Here is a 17,597-nt window from a genome sequence, read left to right as displayed (position 1 = left end):
AGCATACAGTTATAGTTAATTTTCCAATGTTTAAATATGTATAAAACAGTCTAATTTATTAATATTATATTAATTATGTAAAAATAATATTTTATCAATAACATAATTAACAAATTTTTAAAAATATAGTTCATTTTAAAAAATTTCATTTACAAATTTTTATTAAAATAATGTTATATTTAGATTAATTTTAATTTTTAAAACTAAATTTTAACTATTTTATATAAGCCGGCCATATCCCCCCCCCTACCACCAGCGCTTAACCCTGAAATAAATTATGATACTTAAATATTAAAATTTAGTTAAAATAAATAATAATTAAAAATTACAGTACTAATAGTCATAGCATGCTTAGTACGACTAATATAAAAACAAATATAAAATATTTATACATTAGTTTAATTTATAATATTTAATAATATATTTTTAAATAAAAATATGCTGCAGATATATTGAAATTTTAGTTTATTTTATCATATAATTCGTTTAATAATAAGTCATTAATTGTATTTATAAAATTTAATGTATTTTATTTTTTAATGAATAAAATAATTAGTATTTTTATTATATATTGTTTTCTACACAAATATGAGATCACTTAATCAGCTCATGAATAAAATCAAACAAATATTTTACTACATATTATTTGTGAGTGTAATTAATGCCAAACAATGTAATTTCAAACATAATATAATAGTAATCTGTTTTTTCTTATTTATATAATAATAATATAAACATTTGGCAATTAATTTTGTGCTATTAATAGATCTGTTTGTCTGATATTTATATTTAATTTATTGATTTAATTTGTATCAAAAAACAATTTCTCAATTTTTATTTATTTTAATGTTGTTATTATGATATGTTTTACAATAAAGTATTATTATTTATAATTTTTAAAATTAAATTTACAAACAAAACTTAACTTTTGTTATTACTATTTATGACATTTATAATGGTTTAAAACATAATTTAACAAAAAAATATTCATAAATTTTAATAAATCTATTGCTATTATACACGTATTGTACAATATTTTTAATCATTTAATTCATCAATTTATAAGAATTTAATTCAATATTTTTGTTTAATCTATAAATAAGTGTTTTATATTAAAGTTTATATACAATAAATGTAAATTAATGACATGAATAAATGTTAATATTGATTACTAAATAAATGTCATCAATTATATAAACTGTTTGTTTGTATATAATTATATCATCAAACATGTTATTTTAAGTCTAAAAATGATTAAACAATTGAGACAATCAATCAAAACTATATTTTTTGATAAGTTATTTATATTATACTTAAATATTTTGTTTGTAGAATTACAGTCATATAATATACACACATATAATATGTTAATAAAACTATAATATCAATAATTTGTACATTTTATAGATTACCACTTAAGGAGAGCTTATTAATCGTCGTTAACATTGATCTCAATATCGCTATCGTCTTCTTCTTCTTCATCGTCAGACTCGTCGTCAGTATTGATCTGATTGTCAACTGATAGCTGTAATCGATTGACATTCATATCATAATTAGATAACGACATTACAGATGAAAAGTTATTGTGTGGTATCTGTTGAGACTCTTTATCCACACTATTGTTATTTGATGTCGTAGTCAAAGTAGTACTTCCGTTAGTATAACGTGAGGATGAGGTCGTGACAGGTGTGGTAATCGGATCACTTAAATCTGATTTAAATAATACATAAGCGATATATTATACAAAATATGATGGAATCCCATAGCATAGCATTTGTTGCAACAATATATACCTGGATTTGGATTGTTTTTTGTGGGTAATGTCTGTTCCCGAGTGCCGCCCGAAGACAACAGTTCCCTTTCTTTAGAGTTACGCCATTTCATGCGTCGATTTTGAAACCATATCTTTACCTAAATATCAACAAATAAAAATTTATATTAAATATTCATAAATAATAAAATCAAGTCTTATATTATACGAATAACATATCGTTGATATGTTTAATGTTTTTTATACAGAATATTCCTAAAGAATATATAAAAATATGTGTAAATTGTTGTATGAATTTAGACATCAATGTTGTAATCAATTTTATGACTCAGAAAAATAATCAAAACATAAAAATAAGTGAAAACATTTTTATTCCTTATAAGTACTCATTTGATATTCACAGCAAACAATGGCAACCCATTTCAACGTATGTACCAAATAATATAAAAGTTGTTTGTATCTCAAAAATTACATATAAAATGGCAATTTAAGTATAATTTGTACTATAACTCCATTGGCATATTATGTATGAGTTGGCAAACAAATTGCTTGTAAAGGGGATATCAGTGTGAACCGGGCCATTAGGTAGCAGCTGACATACTCTACCATAACATATATCGACATACTGTGCCTCACTGTCTATATATATATTATTATATATATACCCGTCAGTTGCGTATCCATTTTCATCAGAATTAAGTTTTCAAATGTTTTTCTTTACATTTTTTCAACTTTATTAAAATCTAATGTAAACATTGATATAAAATCAAATTTTTATTTTCAAAAGCGGGAATTTAATCTCAAACTAAAAATATAATAGTATTTTATAAACTTATTATTATTATCATTAATATTAAAATCAAATGTTTATAAATTAGTAATTATCTGATTATAATACAAATAATTATAATCTGTGATATTTATTTTATAAAATTTATAAAGTATTTTTTAGTTATTATTTTTTATATATTGAAATGCAATTATAAAAGCGACGCCACTTTATAAGATATAAATAAGAAAATATAAAACAATTGAAAGTTTTAGTGATGCGGTTGTCTCGTCATTGTTGGTCAATAGACATATAGATTATAGGCATTGAATTTATAAAATATATATATATTGTTAGTACTTGTGATGCCATTTATGTATTGAAATGCCTTTTGTATTGCTTTCAATCTTTAAACCATATTTTGAAAGCATTGCCTGTAATACATGTAATGATGATCACAAAGCATCAGAATTTTGCTCAAATCTACTCTTTCCTTATGTGATCACATTTATTGCGAGTTTGCAAATAAATAAAGAGAGAGAGAGAGAGAGAGAGAGAGAGAGAGAGAGAGAGAGAGAGAGAGAGAGAGAGAGAGAGATGGTAAATATGGTTGAGCTGTTGGTGATGCATGAGATGCTAGTGATGGCCCATACACTACATGTTTTCAACAGTATTTCAAAGCTTAAATGATAAGCACTTTAAGTCACAGCTGACGGAAAGTGGTCTCAATACTAACCAATCTTTTTATTCTCTCTTTTCAAACAAGAAAAATATTATATCATATTTTTGATTACCATTTATGCTACAAATCATGATTTAAAAGTAAATATTGGTTTCCTTTAACACTAAATTGTATGCATTATTGTTAACATAAGACTATAGCAAGTATTATCAACATAACAAATAACATTATTTTTATTAATAACAAATTTATTATAGATTCTTATATTGTTTTTAAGTAAATTCTTATATTTTTGTTAATTAAAAATAGTATTCTCTAATATACAGTACTTTAATAATAATATAATTATTAGGACTAAAGTTATCTATAAATACTATTCATAAATTTGTACTAGGTTAGGTTATGGTATTGTACATTACTTTATTTGTCTATATTTTAAAAATATTATAAAATTTATATTATGCTATTCTGATTAATTATAACTTTTAAATTATATAAATTATGTAAAAATATGAAATCTTTAAATAATAAAACATTTTATATTTAAAATTTATAATTAATAAGTTTAATCTAAATATAAGATAAAAATGGATCATAATTTAATAGCATACAACAATTGATAACCTCAAATTTAGTTAAAAAAATATATTACTAATAAAATAAAATAGTTTTAGTTATGATAAAAATGAGAAAAATAGTAAAATTATTATTTACAACAATAAAAACATTATTTATAATAACAGATTTTTAAGGAAAACAATTACTTCTGTGTCAGCAGTTATTTAGTTTTGTTTTATTTTATAAACAGCTTTTGATAAAACAGATTATTTTCAAAGTTAATAGTTTATTATTTGAATTAATTAATTAATTAAAAAATTTTATTCTATTAAATACATTTTATAAGCATAACAAATAATTACTAACTATAAATTTTTTATTTTTGCTAAAAACTATATTTATTTTGAGTAAAATATTACAGTAATCATAAAATATAAAATAATGAATACATATATTATTATAAGCGAAGGTTAACGATATATATCAACATCAATCATATGAATTGCATCAAACAATAAGTCATTATTCAATTGATTTCTAATAGTAAAACAAAAATTTAAAAAATAAATTTAATATGAGATAATTATATTTATAACAAATACAATCAATGAAAAACAATTATGATATATGAAAATGTATTGAATTTAATTAATACAAAATATTTTTTTAGTACTTTTGCATTGTTTAATTGTTTTATATGAATAAAAGTATTATTTATTAATATTATCTAAAACATATTTATAATTAATAGTCAATACAAAAATAATTGATTTAAAATAACTAAACTATAATTTATTTTTATAATTTTATATTTGTTTTACTAATTAGCATTTAATTTTTGTTTCATTTCAGTTGATAATATTTTTTTTAAAAATCTTAATAACTAAAATATAAATATAATTTATAGCAATGAATTATTTATTACATTTTGATAATTAATATTAAATCTTATTGCATTTCCTATGCCTTACATTACTTATAAATATAAATTATTTGGTTATATGAAAATATAACCGAAGGGTTAATATTATATTAGATAATAATAAAAATTATAGAATGTTTACAAAACATCTTTTAATATCACGTTTAATGAATTTATATAAAAACATATAATCAAAAAATAAAATGATAGGTTTGTGGAATTGTATAAATGATTTTTACTATATTTTATCAAATGCTATATATTATAATATCACATCAAATGTAATAATTATGATATCTAAGTGCTGTAAATCTGATAAATAGAAACAATTGCTTGTTTTCTCAAAACACATACTCTAATTAAAACAATTGTTTTTTATTTACTAGCTTTTTGTTAAAAATACATTTGTTTCAACAAATTAAACAAAAAACAATTATTATGTTGAAATTTTAGTAAAATAAATTACATGTAATATGAAGTAATTTATAAGTATTATTATAATCTAATGGTTAAATAGTTTAATATTATTCTAATAATAATTTTTTAATATATTAAATACTGTTAAATTTATATATATTAATTATATTGGCATTATAGCTAAATCATATTGTATAGCATCTTAATTATAATTAAAATTTAATATTAATAATATTAAAATTATTGAAAATGTAAAAACAATATATTAACAGATATATTACATCATAATATTAAATCTTAATCATATTGTATATTCATTATTCAATAAATACAAGAAAAGTATCACAAATGTAAAAATATAATACTTTATATTTAATAATAATATTTATTTAAAGCATAAATAATCATTTATTATTTAAAAAATAAAATGATATGATATAAAAATTGTTTGCATCACTGGTTATTCAAAGATTCGCTCATAAAATATCATTTTGATATATCGCTACTAATTCACTATATTTTTATGCATTCATACATATATCAATATTTATAAGTTTATTATTATATTATATTATCATATAATGTATAATAACAAAATATGTCACATATTGCGGGCACTGTATGTAAATTTCAGTTATATTCAATAAAGTATATAAAGTTTTGTACAATGAAAACTTGATTAAAATAATATCTTAATTTGAAAATATTATTATATTTAAATATGATAAAGTTATATAATATTATTTAAATAATATAGAATATTTATAATAAACATATAATAATTTCATACCAAATAATAAATTTAGTTAATAATAAAAAATTTTAAATTTATACAAAATATTACATCTATAAAAATAATAATAAAATAAAATATCAAATGAATTGATGTGCAAAATATTTGATACATTTTATTTTAGATTTATATAACCATATAATCAATTCAGTGAATAAATGACATCTAAATATATTTTAGCTAAACATTTAAATTATAAAACATTTTGAATAAAATGTCTGTGAAAAAAGTCACTTAAAATGGTTTTATTCATATGATGTGACTTTTTATCACACAGTTATGTATTCATTTGAAACTTTATAACTAAACTATCAATAGTATTGAATACATATACTGGAGATGCCATTCATACCGTATAATCTTATATTAATATATCAAACAATACTTATATATAAATATATTTCAGAGTTTTATCGCTCCGCACACTCTTCTTCTTGAGTTAGCATTCAATTTGATTGTCGACTCAAAAACACAATCAAACGTTTGGAAAAACCAATGTTAAGACAACAGCTGTTGAAGATGAAGAAGACGGACAACAACACCAACTATGACAACAACGAGTTAACCATTTCTCCAAATTTATCGCTTATGGCATATACTGTACACCACTATATCATATACCTAAGCATTACGTTTGATAATATAAAGTGATAAAAACTAAGTACATGTACTTTATATATATTTTATTTAAGTATAAAGTTTTATATATAATGTGTGTGTGTTTCAAAATATATATGATTTGTTAGCCATTGTTTTAAATATTGTGATTACTTGTGATAATTAACTCGACTACCGATCCCTTTTTGTTAGAAAGTATGCATTTATAAATATCTAACAAAAATCAAATAAAAATTATTCAATTTAACATAAAATTATTAACTATTATGAACAACAAAAATGTTAATATATTCCATTCTTAACTAATAATAAGATAGTCATCAACTTTTATAATACTTTTAGCTATTAAGTAATTAATTAGTTTTTATCGATATTATGCTTCAATATTATGCATATTTATTATAATATAATTTATACAATATATATATAATATATATATATATACTAAAAAATTCTAAAAATAAAGTTAGCTAAAATTAATTTACTAAAAACAAAAATTATTATACTAATATAAATTATCATTTATAAAATATTTAATAATATATATAAAATATTATTATTATTATTATGTATAATATTTATTAATAAATACAGACATTTAAGTCATAAATAGCTTGTGATTAACTGCTGATCACAAAATTTATTTGAATATTGTGTTTGAAAAGAAAAATAGTTGAAAAACAATAAGAAATTTTGTCCAAACAATGAAAAGCAAAAAACAACTATAATATACAGTATATATATATATATATATATACTGTATATACATATAGTACTATACAGTATATACAATACAATATGTTGAGGAGCGAGCAATTGCTCTCATATAATATACACATAATTATTACATGTCATAATAGTGGAGAAAAATCGTTGAACAAACTTATAATTAGAGTGCAAACAACTTTATATTATATACTGTATATACTATATAGTAATCAGTGATCACATTGTAAAACATTGTATATAAACATATGAGTTATTATAGGGGAGAGAGAGAGAGAGTATTATTATTATGGGTAACGATTGATAAGATCTCTTACCTGAGAGTCTTTAAGTCCCAGCTTTTCGGCTAATTTTTTGCGGTCAGGTTTACTGATATACTTTTGTATCTGAAAGCGCTTCTCTAGTCCTTGTCGTTGGGCATCCGAGAAGACGGCTCTCCTCATCATACCTCTCCTGGGCTTACCTCTGGCCGCTGCCGCCCAGGGAAATGATGTCGCAAAATGAAGACCTAATGGGTGATGATGTGGGTGCGGGTGATGGTTGACTTGACCGGGCAGACCATTAGATAACATATTATTACTGTTGATAACATTAGTTAATTGTGATGTTGCACTTGCATTTGACCCTATAATTAGACAAAATATCATAACAATGTGTTTGTCATTTTTATGTACACTATTTTAACTATATTTTCATAATATTGTAATCGCTTTTAATGAAGAATAAATAAGTATATAATGCATAACAAAAACATTCATTAATTTCTATCTGAAAATAATTTATTGTCGATTAGTTTTTTATGATTAAAATATAGTGGCAAATAAAAGCAAACTTTTTTTTATGAATTACTTGTTATAAAAATGCAATTTAGAGCTGATTTACTTTTCAGCTGCAGATTTATCAATATGTTACTCATCTCATACTTAAAGTGCTATAATATCATATTATAACTTAATATAGAGTACACACACACACACACACACACACACACACACACACACACACACACACACACACACACACACACACACACACACTATGTATAGTATATACAAATATAAATATTGCTTACGGTATATAATATCCCTGGTTTTCAATACATATACAAAACTATTATATACTGCTATTATTGAATAGCTGTTAACAAAAGATTCAATTAAGACAGCAATGAAAGAGTGGTAGCAAATCCTCTATTAGCCGGGTATTAGATCTGTTTATTTTTATCAATAAAAAGCTGGTTCTCAACAATAACTCTGTAATTATAGTTCACAACTGTTTTCAGGAGTAGAGCGACAAATGCTAAGAAGGCTTATAGACATTGAGAGGAATGGTATGTATGGACTGTCTCTAAAAATGACTGTTAACTACATAACAAAAAGGTCTGAATGTTTATGTATCGCTTGTGTATTGAATGACATAAAACCACTTTATAATGTTATTTATACAATGCATGTGCCCTTATGTACGGGTACTTGTGCTGGTGGTCACCCTAAATATACACACTTATGTCCCAAACAGTGGACAGGGCATCAAACAATACTCTTATTTAAATTTGTTATACTGTATGTAAAGTAATATTCTCAATACTTAAAGTAAACTTTCGATATTATTAACATTTTTCAATCAACACTTTGTATGTGTTTTTTGTATTTGAAAATAATAATAACATTGATTTATTTAGGAGTAATACTATATATCTAAACTTTGGGAAAATGTAATAGAGATACAATATCTACTCTACACTATATAATAATACTGTAGAGTCCTATATAAAAGTTTAATACTCTTATTTTGCACGATATTATGCTATTAAGTGTTTTCAGTATGAAAATTAAAATACATAAACAAATTGATTGTCATTTTGGAGATCATTATACCAGATAATCGCCTCTCAATATGTTATTATAAAAATTATTGTATAAATTAATTATAAAAGTATTGATGTGTGAAATAGCATACCTGTTAAATAAGGTGTACGACAGGCCACCAGAGACTGGAAATGCGATTCAAGCAGTGATCGTCCCATAGGTTTTTGAATACCTGAATAGCTATATATACCAAACGTATCGCCACTTATAGTGGTCGCCGCTATAATCATACAATAATAAAGATATATTAGTCAGTTGTGAAAAATATTTTTTGGGCAAATAAAATAATAATAGTTATAATTTATTCAAATGTTTTCAACAAATTTCAGCACTCGATAACTCAATACAACAGCAATACAACTATTGTTTGCTTAGATTTCGTGATTCATTCAGTAATTATTTACTCATTACTTTAGGCTATTATTTTGTTGCTTATGTGTAGTCAATGTCTGGCTATTTATCGGCAAATTTAGTGTTAGTTATACATACTCTAAGTATAAATATATATTTATAAGACAAAATTTTTTTAGTTATTTTTTGTTTCATGTTTTTTTTTTATTAAAATTATTGCTAGCATAAAATGAAAGATGAAAAATAACAAAAAATTATCCACTAATTTACAATATTTTTAAAATTGTGCAGTACACTACAATAACAAAACAAATTAATAATTTTATCGATATTGATAATTTCTAAATATTAGTGAATAAAAACTGCATTAATCACATTAGCATATTGTTAATACACTCCCAAAGAGTCTTATATAAGCTCAATAGAAAATACATTATTATATAAGCAATATTAAAACATTTCTAATTACAATAGTATATCATTTTTCAATTATATTCTGTATCTGTTACTATAATTTTATATTTAATATCACACTATTTATGTGTGTGAATGTGTGAAAATAGCCAATAAAGTTATGATTGTGTGGGAAATAATTTGAACACAATTGACAAACTTATAAATCTTTGGTAACTTAAAACCGACACACGTTTGGGGATTAACTGATAAATCTATGTAACAAAATTAATATCATTTTTAACACTTTATATATATGTGTGTATGTTATATATATGACCTATTGTTGGGTATATAATTCATATCTTTTTGTGTGAAACCATAATTGTATAAATGAATATATAATTTTTTAAATATAAATTTAAAATAAATTTATACAGAACTATTCAAATCTTAAATTAATTTCAATACTACAATTACTATGCTTAAAATATATATAATTTAATTTGATTATAATAAATAAATAAATTGTTTTTTAATCCCATATAAATAATATCATATTTATTTGACAAATAACCTAAGTTAATTTCTATCTCAATAAACACTTTAGGCTATAAAATAATCTAATAATGAATTTTTAATCAAGAAATTACAAATTAAATAAAAACCACATATTTCACAATTATTAGCAAATATTATATATATTAATTGATTTAAAAAATAATAAATTTTTTCTATTTTTCTATAATATATGTCTATTAATTAAATTATTTAAAAATTACTTTTTTAATAATTTTTTCTGTATATAACATGATAATATTTGTAGTACAAAATTACAAACATATTTATGATAATTAAGAGACCACAATATTTTGTAAAAATAAAACATTAAACACTATTTTTAGTAGAAAAATGATGAAAATAGTTTATAATTATTTATTAAGAGTTTTATACTGTATATTGCTTTATAATGTTGAGGCCATACTAATAAAGTCATGCATTCATTTAATAACAAACCATAAATTATAAATAAAATTTATAATCTTATATACAATATTTAAGCGGTTCTTGACATCAATAAATGAAATGATAAAACTAAATAATTATTCAATAATAAGTTATTTTATTTAATTTAATTAAAAATAATTAATTTTCTAAATACATATTTATAAATATGTAAAGGGGTTATTTATATAGTAGTAAATTTGTTTTTAGTAATTTATTTATAAAATTAAGTATTTGTTTATTTTTTATGTTTAATACTATCTTTTTGAAGTAAAAATCCAAAAACTAAATTATAATTTAGTTTTTTTAGTTTCTAACAATAAGTCAAATTTATATTTTTATTTATTTTGTATATTTATAAAAATCATACTTTAAAACAAATTTTTTGTAATAATTGTAAGAAGTGTTAGTATAAAAAACAGATCAATAAATAACTTATGTTTAATTAATGTTTTTTCTCAATTAGTAGTTTTATATTTATAGAGTATAACTGTTAAATAATTACTAAAATAAATTTACTGTTTTTATCATTAATAACTAAATTTGTGTTATATATATATATATATAAATTCATGTCTTATTAATTATAGTGAAGAGCACAGGAAGGCAAACAAATGCAGTGACAGCTCTAACAATGATTGTGAAGGCGTTTCCTAAGCAATATATAATAACATTGTTATACAATATAGTGATTGAAATTAATTTTTCTTCAAAAATGAATGTATCGTATAAGTTATACTGTATAACACACAATAAATTAGATATTATAAACAAATTTAAGTGCTTTTTTCATATAGTAATTGAAGTAATTGTTAAACCATATAATAGGAGAGGCTTTGAAAAAAAGATGAGACCAAAAATGATTTGTTTGGATAATAAACAATGAATATGCTATACATTAGGTATACATTACTATTTAGGCATCCATTATATGTTTTATTTTATTTATTAATTTTTCTTAACTTTTTATATCTAAGATTATATTCAGTTGCAATTTACAATTACATTATAAATGTATGAGTTTTTCATCACTTAATATATAATTTATTATACAATAACACATGTGAAGCATTACTAACTTAAAAAGCATACTACTATTAATACTATTTGTATTAATACTATCACTTCTACAATATTTAAGTTTGATTTCTTATGAAAACATCAATTTTTGTTAAATTATTTAATTAATTGTTATTTAAACGCTATATTTAACAATAGAATATTTGTTTAATTAAAATTCAATTTTATAAATAAATAATAATTAAAGACATACTTTGTAAGCCATCCTTAATCAATGAAGGAGGTGTAGGTCCTAACCAGGGGTAGTGAGTTGTGTAAGGCATAGTTGGTGGAGGTCTGTGTGCTGGCACTTGTATGACAGATGCCGGTCCTGATAGGGGGTCGTATTGAGTAACCGACACACGATGTGAGTGATGACATTTAGTGTCCGGTGATGATTGCGATGGATATGAATTGCCGGTACCATTGGGTTCAGTTGGAGGACATTGAGAGCACAATGAGGATGAAGACTCAGATTCACCTTCAGATGTTTGTCCGCTTTGATTGTATTTATTAGAGTCACTGTTTGCACCCAATAAGCGGCTAATACTGAATGACAGCTTTGATGGCTTATTACTATTAACTGATCCGTTTGGACGCATAATAGCTGACGAAGATCGAGGTAATGGGTCTAAGAAACTACTTTTAACCATTGATTCAAATGTTATGTTTGATATAAATATAATTTAAATATATATCAACTTATTTCATATATTATATGTCAATTCACAATCAATTCAAACTGAATAGAAAAAATGATTAAATGAATACAACTTCACTTGATATGTCCCATCATTATTGATATGTAAGTCATTATAAAGCAATTATTATGTTATATGATATCACTATTTAGTCAAATATTTAGTGAATATAAAATAATTAGTTTTTTTTGTTAATAAAAGCTAATTTCTGTTTAACAAAACACTTGTTTCGGAAAACATTTAAAAGTTTAACACAACTTAATATGCTATCACTTCTCAATTGAGTATATCCTACGACAAAATACAACACATTTGTAAAGTGCGGTAAAACTTGTATTTTGACGCAACTTTGGACAGCCTATTGAGGTGCGGCCTAACCTACTATAACACTGCTCTGTGGTTCTGAAAAGCCGTTCCTCTAAAGTTATACATGTTTACCATAACTGATATACTGTATACTTTTGATTCATTTGGTTGCACACAGATTATTGATATTGTTTGGACACCTCCTCCATGGCTGGCGTATTAAATACTCCATTAATGGCAATCACTGTAAGCGGCATTTAAATAACTTTTAATTTGATTTTGTCTTTTTTGACTAATTTGAAAACTTGTTATCAAATTATGATAACTGTTAAATCAATAAAAAGATATACAGTATTTATAGTAATATTATTTTAGAAAAAAAACATTTAATAACCGTATAATCATATAATAGTATAATTAATTTTTATTAATTACTTCAAGTTTAATTCATCTTAAGTAAAATTTTACATTTGTTGTTAATAATTTTGAATAAAAAAAATAATTATGTATATAATTTAAATTGTATCTCAAACATCAATGAGAGTTATTATATTACATTACATCTATTAATTAATAGATAAAAGATATGTTATTTTTAAAACAATAAATAATTGATTAAATGACTCAATATTTTACAGAATTTTATAGTATGTAATATTTAGTCAAAAGGCTAACAATTAATTGGTTTATTTTTCAATGTTTTTAACAGTGCCTCTACTAATTATAGTAAACATAAACTAAAAAATACAATTAAATTATAGCTTTCTATACAATGAACAGTAAATTTGGTGGTCAAGAGGTCGCCGACAAAATTGTTGTCTACCTTTAGCCACTCTCTCACTTATAATGTTTAAAATGTTATTATTTTTTAACAAAATTTACTCATACTGTATGCTTCGACTTTCACTTTAATAAAAAACTAAAATTATATTTAACATTAAAATAGTTCAATTTTTATATAAAATGTTATAATGTTATTATAATAAAATATTGATTACTTAACTTTTATTTTTTTTTAATTTTAATCAATTATAGTAATATTTATGTTCTAACCGCTTGTTGTTAAAGTTATTAAACTTAAAAATTTGTTTGTAATGAAAATATAGATAAATTAATGTTATATAAATATATATAATTTCAAACACTTATATTACTTTAATATGAGAAAAATGGTTGTGAAAGCTAACAATTGCGACAAAAATGTAATCATCTCTTATATGGTGTTGTTTTGTTGCTTTGAATACCAATGACTTGAATAAGTGATTCGTTGACCAAATGTCACCAAAACAAAGCATATAAACTAAATGTATGGACCAAATCATAGATACAATATATTTGTGAAGAAAAAATTGGCTGAAAAACACAGTTTGCGTTTATATTTATGACAATAGATCTCTCATAAATACATTGCATTATGAGAGTTAACTGTATTATATGGATCACTATAAAGCATAGACATCACATCCATATCCAAACAGGAACGGCATCTCAACAGCGGCTGTCATCATATGCCTGTAAATCTAAAATTAAATATAAGTGCTGACAATGTGTGTCACAACAAAATTGTAATACAAATTGTATGTTCAATACCATTCACTTTGCTGTTGGATATTATTAAATGTGAATTAACTTCACACTACTAATGACTAAAAAATTAATAATAGCTCCGGTATATCATAAATTTATTATATCTTTATAAAGTATACGCATATTAAATCATCAATTATAATTGTTAATCACATATTTAAATTAAAAACACTGAATCCTCAAATTATTTATTCATTAAAATTATTTGATTGTAAATATACTGTTTTGTAATACAAAATGCAAATGTTCTATAATTTATATAATAAAATGCTACAAAAATATTAAAATATGCTTAAAATATTATTTTCAATATATTTTTATTTTATAATATACAAGTCATAAATTTATTACAATGTTTAAAATATAACTCATTAGTGAAGTAATGAATTATAAAAATTTTTAAACAAAATGATATTGTTTTAAAAATATGTCAAAACTTCCGATTCAATGTTATTATTAAATTTATATGATTTTGCTTTAAAAGAGTTTCCATAAAACTAAATAAGAGATGAGTTAATTAAGCGATCGTTAAATTGCTAATTATGTTACAGAAACCAATTATTTGATGGCAATTAACTATTTGCCTCCCAATTCATCTAATGTGAGTGAGTGAGTGAGTGAGTGAGTGAGTGAGTGAGTGAGTGAGTGAGTGAGTGAGTGAGTGAGTGAGTGAGTGAATGAGTGAGTGAGTGAGTGAGTGAGTGAGTGAGTGAGTGAGTGAGTGAGTGAGTGAGTGAGTGAGTGAGTGAGTGAGTGAGTGAGTGAGTGAGTGAGTGAGTGAGTGTGTGTGTGAGTGAGTGAGTGAGTGAGTGAGTGAGTGAGTGAGTGAGTGAGTGAGTGAGTGAGTGAGTGAGTGAGTGAGTGAGTGGGTATGTATGTATGTATGTATGTATGTGTGTGTGTGTGTGTCTGTGATTTATCTGAAATTGTTTTGTGACACAAATGTTTGGTACAACAAATAGTATGAAATCATATTAAATGAGTGGCTGTTTTTGTGTTTCACAATCATATAAATTATATAATATAGTATAATATAATATTCATTATAATACAAGTTTATTGTTATTTTATGCAATTTATTAAACAATTATGACCATCCATTAGTTACCACTGCCTACATCATCCGTCCCTATTGTTATATAAAATTGACTTTTGTTTTTTCAATTATATCATTAGTACAACAAATCATTGAAAGGTTTACTTCACTTAATTTGTTTTTTATAACTTATATTAAGCTAATAGACAGACCCAATGAACCGATAGTGTAATTTGTTTGACTCGACCCACAACTTAAATCATATGGTTTTCCTCTCAATCACTATAACTGCTAAACACTAGTAATAGTGAACAACAAATTATTTGAAAATTCTTTCATTTACTCAATACTCACTATACGATTGGGTATTAAATGTTTGCCATTCATAAACTTATTCAAAGGCCTATCAATCAAGTTATTGCTTATAACTTATAAGTTAATAGTTGCCAACATTTAAAGCTTACATTTGATGCTCAAACTCATGTTATTTTTATCACTTATTTTATTGCAAATAAATTATTTTCAAGTATGTAAACCATATAATTAGCATATATTGATATACAGGTAATTATTATTTATTACAAGGTTTCACCATTTTATTTTAAAGTGTTTCAAAACTATCTCAATACTAAACATATTTATTTCACACTAAACATTATTTTTAAAAATATACATTTATAAATGAAAATTTATAATAATAAAACATTAATAATGTAGCTAGTATGTTTTATTTTTATTAAATAATTCAATAAAAACTAATAAATTGTTTTTTCGCAGTAAATACGTTGTACTTAATGTGGTAGCAAATTGATTAGTAATAGTAAATATATGCAATGCATTACATTCATGTTATGTATTGATTATTACATTGAATAAAAATGTAATGATTTTATGGGACAAAGAGTAGAGAAATAAAAGAGAGAAAAGAAAAAGCAGTGAATAGTTGTGTCGTGTTTTGGAGGGACGGCATGACTGCTGGCGCTGACAATTATATACGACTTTTGAGTTGCCGTCGAGTTTGTGACCGACGGTCTCTCACTTTAATTACACGACAAATACCAGTCAATGGTTATCAATGGTTATATTGGACTGCTTTGGGCATATGACTGGTCCATACAATACAATAAAGATTATCAATTGATGCTAAGTTTCGTCTATTGCTTTCCATTGCTTTTTTCTTTACCATCAAATACATTGATATGAAAGCCAAATATTATGCTATATATATATGATTTGATGGCCAGCCTATTAACTCACAAATAACACACACATACGCACATACATACAGTACATACACACACACCACTATATGGCCAGACCATTGACTAAGAGAGACTACAAGAGATACTGTGTGTGTGTGTGTGTGTGTGTGTGTGAGAGAGAGAGAGCGTTTGGATGTGTAATAGAGAGCAGCTGTTTGTGACACAAGCAGTGAACGCACTGATGAATGGATTGCCGCACAAACTCTAAGTCCGACTCTATTACAAACACTTATATAATGTTATGAAATAAACCCAACATTTTTGTTGAGAGCCTCAGTTGCCGTTTGCCTTAACTTTTTGGTGTTTGTATTAAGTTTTATAAAACTCAATATTATTCTAATGTTATATATTGTTTGTGCTTAAATAATGCATGTTTTATATACTTTATTATACTTATATTACCTTACATTAAATGTCGTATAATATATTATTTTCAAATATAATATTTTTTGTTATAACATTAGAATAATACTTTATTTTTGTCATTAAATAGATTGCAATCATATTTTGCATTTTCACGATTGCTGCTTATAAAACAGCAAATATTAATATTATTTTTTAATATAAAATTTTTTATTTATTTTATTTGCTTTTAAATTATTGGTATACATAATAAAATACATTATATAATCAATTTATTATATATAAAAATATTTTTGTAATATTACATAGTCAAAGACCATTTTAAAAAGTATACTAAAATAATTTATAATAATTAAATGACATGATTTTAAAAATTCAATTTTTAACAGTTAGTAATACGTTTTTTGTTA

The 17,597-nt window shown here is 23.3% G+C and overlaps 1 protein-coding gene across 1 annotated transcript; it reads right to left on the bottom strand.

The window, feature by feature from the left end:
* Positions 1–1,429: 1,429 nt before the first annotated feature.
* LOC128966507 (homeobox protein Hox-B3a-like) lies at positions 1,430–12,585 on the bottom strand. Its single transcript, XM_054313356.1, has 5 exons — positions 12,147–12,585; positions 9,216–9,344; positions 7,574–7,881; positions 1,794–1,911; positions 1,430–1,710 (listed from the first exon to the last, which is right to left on the bottom strand). The coding sequence occupies exons 1-5, from the start codon at positions 12,583–12,585 to the stop codon at positions 1,430–1,432; spliced, it is 1,275 nt and encodes a 424-aa protein (XP_054169331.1).
* Between the last annotated feature and the right edge of the window lie 5,012 nt (positions 12,586–17,597).

Source organism: Oppia nitens, unplaced genomic scaffold (assembly GCF_028296485.1).
Source record: "Oppia nitens isolate AA-2021 unplaced genomic scaffold, nextdenovo-longstitch-racon4-pilon3 scaffold1_pilon_pilon_pilon, whole genome shotgun sequence".
NCBI classification, from domain to species: domain Eukaryota; kingdom Metazoa; phylum Arthropoda; class Arachnida; order Sarcoptiformes; family Oppiidae; genus Oppia; species Oppia nitens.
This window is presented reverse-complemented; position numbering and strand designations above follow the sequence as displayed.